This window comes from Lotus japonicus, chromosome 5 (genome assembly GCF_012489685.1).
Source record: "Lotus japonicus ecotype B-129 chromosome 5, LjGifu_v1.2".
NCBI lineage: Eukaryota > Viridiplantae > Streptophyta > Magnoliopsida > Fabales > Fabaceae > Lotus > Lotus japonicus.
The window spans coordinates 49678382-49684184 of record NC_080045.1 but is presented as its reverse complement, the minus strand read 5'-3'; the positions used below and the strand labels follow the sequence as shown (position 1 = coordinate 49684184).

The 5803-nt window shown below is 34.9% G+C and overlaps 1 protein-coding gene across 1 annotated transcript; it reads right to left on the bottom strand.

Moving 5' to 3' along the window:
• Nucleotides 1-226: 226 nt before the first annotated feature.
• LOC130721422 (transcription factor bHLH157) lies at nucleotides 227-5114 on the bottom strand. Its single transcript, XM_057572223.1, has 10 exons — nucleotides 4762-5114; nucleotides 4419-4508; nucleotides 3850-3946; nucleotides 3699-3740; nucleotides 3446-3505; nucleotides 1714-3207; nucleotides 1441-1542; nucleotides 1083-1214; nucleotides 873-998; nucleotides 227-745 (listed from the first exon to the last, which is right to left on the bottom strand). The coding sequence occupies exons 1-10, from the start codon at nucleotides 4878-4880 to the stop codon at nucleotides 617-619; spliced, it is 2391 nt and encodes a 796-aa protein (XP_057428206.1). The 5' UTR covers nucleotides 4881-5114; the 3' UTR covers nucleotides 227-616.
• Between the last annotated feature and the right edge of the window lie 689 nt (nucleotides 5115-5803).

Below are 5803 nucleotides of genomic sequence, written 5' to 3'. Positions count from 1 at the left end.
AGATAAATAATATTTCTTTCCACACATATGATGGCGCGAGCGATTCTCAAATGTTAACTTTTCCCTATAACCTTGTCAAAATCCTTGACTTGGTTCGTCAATTTGTCAACCACTATCTATAGCTGGTTTCAGAGATTTTTATGGATTTCTTCAGTACACCCGGGAAAGCAAAACCCCTTCGTGGATTTGCTAGTATTTGTCCAACTATTCTATTCAATCATTCATGTCCAAACCAATCTTCTATTTGGAAATATTATTATTATAAAATGAAACAAAGTGAACATTGGAGCTATTAATAGTTAGCCCAATTGAATTATCTGGTTCACTCCATTAACATGTCTTGCATTTCACAAGCATTCACCCAACACTGATCATCAGCAATTTCATAATGATTTTGCACCTAACTTAGGCAGTAACTTAGACACAACATCATCTATAGTTTTTGCTAATTAGGTGTATCCTAATCTAGTATCATCTATGTACAATCGGATCCTGTTTCTAAAACCTGAAGAAATGGGTGGTGATCTTCTTTTACACTTCCAGAACATCCATTACATGCTCAAGATATCTCTGAAATCAATCAAGAGCCTCTGTCATAACCGTGTCCGGTACCGGGTTAAGAAAAGATTGTACCAATAACATTACTATGCTGATTAGCAGAATCAACACCAGAGCTGTTTGTTTGCTGTAGAAGATGGAGAAGGGACCAAAATACATCTATCCTTGACACATTATGACTGTTTGCCTGTTGCACAAAATAACCAGAAGAATTATTGGAAAAAGAGTAGAAAAATGAAAAGAGAGAAAATTGCATTTTCATATGCACCATTTAAATGTTATACATGAATATTGTAGTCAAATATTCGATTTACCTCGACAATAAAGCGTGACCATTGTTTGTTCTTCTTCAATTCCATCTTTCCCTTCAAGATATTGAGCCCAAATCCCTTAATTATGTCAACAATCTCAAGGAAGAAACCCTGCTCCTCACAAAGCATCTGCAACAGAACAATTTCAATGAATTTCTCAGTGCCAATATGTGTAAAGATGCAATTTTTTTAATTATGTTCTTAGTTTCTTACCTCTATAAGCATATGCCCAGGTTGGCTCATGTCCTCAACTATGATTGGGCACACCATAGTTTGATTTGCCACTTCAAATACACATGTAACACCACTATCATTTGGAACCTCTTCATTTTCCTGGTTAATGAGCTAAACATCCAAACAAGTCCAATCATTTCTGGTACTGACTACTGATGACGATTTTAAGAATGTTTCAATTGAAGAAAAAAAATTGTGCAAAAATTGTTGTGAAGTCAAAATTATGGTGGACAGAAGCAACTTCTTTTATCTTTTGCTTCTGTCCACCGTGGCACCGTGATGTTGACTTTATCGTGATTTTCAAACGAGTTTCCAAACATGCAGTTCGATTAGGTACCTTTGGCTCATGGGGTTCTTGTAGCTTGTCTGCATAATTGATGACACTTCTTAAGAAAACCATGTATCTAATGGTGCGGTCTAGCAACGAATCAATGCTGCACTGTTAAATCAAGAAAACATTTTTCAATGTCTTATTCTCAAAACTGTCTCTTAAGCAAACAAATTTGCAGCTAAGGTTGTGCATGAAACTATGTCACATAAATAGAGGAAATATTAGTTTGTGCTTATAATGACCATTCCCCTAGAAAGACATTAATGGTTTTATTCTTACCTTTCCACCACTGGGGATGATTCCTCTCAGCTCTTTGATACAGTCTTGGATCTGCTGGCGATCTTTTGGTCGTGGCCGAGTACTCTCCTTTGGCCTAGCCCCTCTCCTAGTGGGCTTCGTGTGTTCCTTCGGCTTTTGGAGGGAGACAGGAACATCTTTCCCAATATGAATGCTATGCCTATCATCACTCAACATGCCTACTTGTGATTTTAGGAATGTATCTTTCTTGCCTAAAAGACTGCTGCTTGAATTTTCCAAGTCAGAAACTGGCTGCATCAAGTTTGCTCTAACCTCATTCCCAGCAAGATTTGCAAAACTCATTGGATTTCTATTCATTGCTGAAAGTTCTACTAACTGCCTCTTATTGGATGATAATCCATACCCAAAATCTGAACTGTTATAAGGATTGGAACTTGATTCACCCCTCAAAAGCTCTTCAATTCCTAACTCTGAGAATAATCTCTTCCCGTTGCTACTCATTGTACCTATGTTCATTTCTGATAGGCATTGAGAAAAGCTAGAATCAGGAGCAGCATTGACCATTGGTGTTATTATATTTCCCCACCATTGATCAGCTTGATCAAAGCTCAAATCAAGTTCCATGTTATCCAAGAGGTTATTTTCAGAACTATGTGTAACCGCAGATGTTTCTTTCCCGATCGAGTTGATTGTAGAGGCGAAGGAATTATTCCCAGTTAGGCATGCCACTGGAATATCACTTGAACTACTTCCAACCATAGAAGAAGACGGGTTAAATTCTATTGATTCAGAAAGGGTTGCAGAAGGAGCAAACCACTGGAAAAGATCATCCATGGAACTGAACTTCAAAAACTCTTCTGACATATCAACTGGCTCTAAATTCTCAGAGAATTCATGTAAGGTATCAGAACTCAATGGGAAATTAACATCAGCCACAACAATAGATTTAGAAGAATGTTGGTTATTCAGTGAGGTCAATGCTGAATCTTGAACTGGAAGTTGGATACTAGAAAATGCATTTTCTTCTGCAAAACACACATCTATAACTTCTTGTGGTCCTATTTCAGGTGCCAATTGTTGCTCCAACAAATCAAAAGAGGATATTTCACCACTCCATGAATCAAAACAAGGGTTTTTGTCAATTAAGCTGTTCAAAAGCACATCATTAATCTCTTCAATGGGATCATTCAATAGGTCACTAAGATAAGAAGAATCTCCTTGCCATGAAGTCATCATCCCTTCTTCCCCAATCTTCAATTGGGAAGTGAAAGGGTCATTGGAACTTGCAGAAGAATAAACTTTGCTCAATTCATTGAAGTGTTCATCATGAGGATATTGGAGATTCCAATCATGTGAATTTTCAGTTGAAATGGAATCAAGCAAACCATGTAGATCAAAATTTTCAAATTCCAGTGATAAAACTTCATTTCCTAACATATCATCAGGCACATCCTTATCATCTATCTCCATTAGCAGGCTTTGTGTTTGCTCCAAAAAATCCACTGTCTCAAAAATCTGTAGAAATGAAAGTATTTTGATCCTTTAGCACATTACCATATAATTAAGTATGTAAATAATTGAAATCTAAGATTTTCTCCAAACATTATTTTTTTAGCGCATGTGTTGTATTGTGATTAGAGAACAATAAAACTGCATATATAGAACTGCACCTAATTTTTCTCCTAAAAAAATGTAAATAGCACAAAGCTATTTTTGCATGATGTCATAAATTATGTTCTTTGTCAATACAAACCTTCTTTTTGGATCCAAACTGTACCACCCCACATGCTTTTACAGGTATGACCACAATTGTCTGCAAATCAGAACCGTTCATCAATATACATTGCTCAAGCTTTGAAGAAGAAAGAGAATAAAAAAAAACACACTTTATATGGTCCTATAGACACTTATTACGCGTGATCTCAGTGACTTTAACCAAAATAATTATTTTAGAGCATATGAATAAATGTTGGAACCTCAAATATGAAATACCATTATAGTAGTACCTTTATCCCATTGGAGAATTGTTGATGCAATCCAGAATCATCCTAAAGAAAGAAAGAAAAATGGTTCTTAAGTGATAAGTGGACTTTCACAAGAGGAGTTGAAAATTGAAATTAAGGGACCAACTCAACAGTTTAAATGTTAAAGCAATACCTCAGTAGTATTCTGCCCAGTAAAATTCCATTCTTGGGTTTGACTATCTGAGTGCACCCAACTGTGCTTGCCACTAAAAGCTGCTTCACCAACAATTCTAGATAGGACATTATAATTAGTGTCTTATACTCAATTCTACTTGATTAAAATCAATTCTAATTTCTAACTAGTAAAACGATGTATGGATGTACCACTAAAGGGTCAAAAATCAATTATACTTGCCTCAATAAATAGTGATTTCTGTGTGAAACATAATGAAATCTAAGAATTTAGGATTTTACAATTGAATTTCGTAGAATTACCCTGAAAACCCACTTTTTCCAAAGGTATCCGAACATAAAACGCATCATTTTAACTCACGTTTAATATGCAGTTTTAGCATAATCAATTTTGTCCGGAATTATTTCAATGCTGATCAAATGCACACTTAATCCCTTTCCCTTTCATTTAAATTTTGCACACTTGAAATTAATCCATTGGGTGAAAGAAGCATTTGGCAAAATCTTAAAAACTCTCTTTATCTGACAGGTTTAGTAAAAACAACAAGAAGTTAGTTTGAGCATGCATACCCTTCACCCAGCAAATGCATTTGTGGAAGCACGTGTGCAATATCTTCTCCCAATTCCTCTTCATAGTATGCTTCTTCCATGATCAGCATCCTGTGGGAATTTCAAACATGTAATCTAAGGTGAGAAAGATCAAATGAGGGAAGAAAAAAGGTTCCCACTTTCCAGAAATGTGATTCTTTGATTCTCATAATAGCATGTTTGGATCAACTTCTTAAGCAATCAATTATGAAACTTAGAAGTTACTCACACAACGGACTCCAGAATCAATTGTAGAAGGTTTTCCAATCATGCACTAAAAAGAGATTGATACAATTGAAGAAGAAAAGGAAAAACATAAGCTTACAAAGAATTCCGCGGATGAAAACGCCAGAAAACTGCATAAGACCAGCCATGTTCATAAGAACAAAGAGTCTTTAGCTTATTCCTTAGAGTACTATGAGACACTTCCATTGTCATTGTCATTTTAACACCAACTAAATGGTTATCTATACATCAATGAGAAAACAGTGTTGTTCAACTACACTCAATATATCTTGAGTACAGAAAATAATTGGTGAATTGAAACAAGCTATGAGAAATGTCAAGTGTGAAAGCAGAACAGAACAGAACACAAATGGTGTCTAAGGAAGAAAAAGGAAAGACAAGTTCTGACTGAACAGAAATGTTGTAAGGTTTTGGCCTCTTCTCACTTCCAATCAAATCTAAATGCACTTAGTATTTATTTACTATTGGCCTTTCCTTCTTTAAGGACAAAAATACCAAAATCCACTACTCTTTGCACTTCCCTAGCTTCCAATTCCCAACACAGCTTACGACATCAACTTCCCCACCACTGGTCCCACTACCACATAGAACAATCACTGCCTTCAAATATTCGGGAGCTTCACTTTTATTCCTTGTGTCAGCCCTAATTATTGTCCATAATTTCAAAATATTCACATTCATTGCAGAAAGATATAATAATAGTAATTATAAAAAAAAGATATAATAATAAATAAGTAAATATAACTGATTTGTTTTCTCCTTCGTAATATACCAATATAAATGGGATTATTAATGTAGTATGAATTTAAGATTTACTTATATGATGATAAGAAAGTGAGGCTCTAGCAGCTTTTCACTGCATCATGTTATTGTTATCAATTATCATTTTCTTATCGATCAGTATACTGATTATTTTCATCAGACTTCATAATACTCAGCTCTTAATTAATAAGTTATTAATAAATATGTGAATAAAATGGAAAAGTTTTTTTATACGGAAACTAAATGCAGAAAAAGGCGTGGTTATCAATTTATTTATGATTTATTAAGCAAATTCGCATGTATGGGAGCATTGAAAGTTCAGATGAGAAGAAATATTTTCTAATTTATGCTAATGATTC

Excerpts from the sequence above, each read along its gene's own strand:
- LOC130721422 (XM_057572223.1), bottom strand. The coding sequence starts at position 4,880 with ATGACAATGACAATGGAAGTGTCTCATAGTACTCTAAGGAATAAGCTA. Across the intron at positions 1,543-1,713 it reads TCATCCCCAGTGGTGGAAAG|TGCAGCATTGATTCGTTGCT; the intron begins GTAAGAATAAAA and ends TTGATTTAACAG. Across the intron at positions 1,215-1,440 it reads AAGAACCCCATGAGCCAAAG|CTCATTAACCAGGAAAATGA; the intron begins GTACCTAATCGA and ends TTGGATGTTTAG.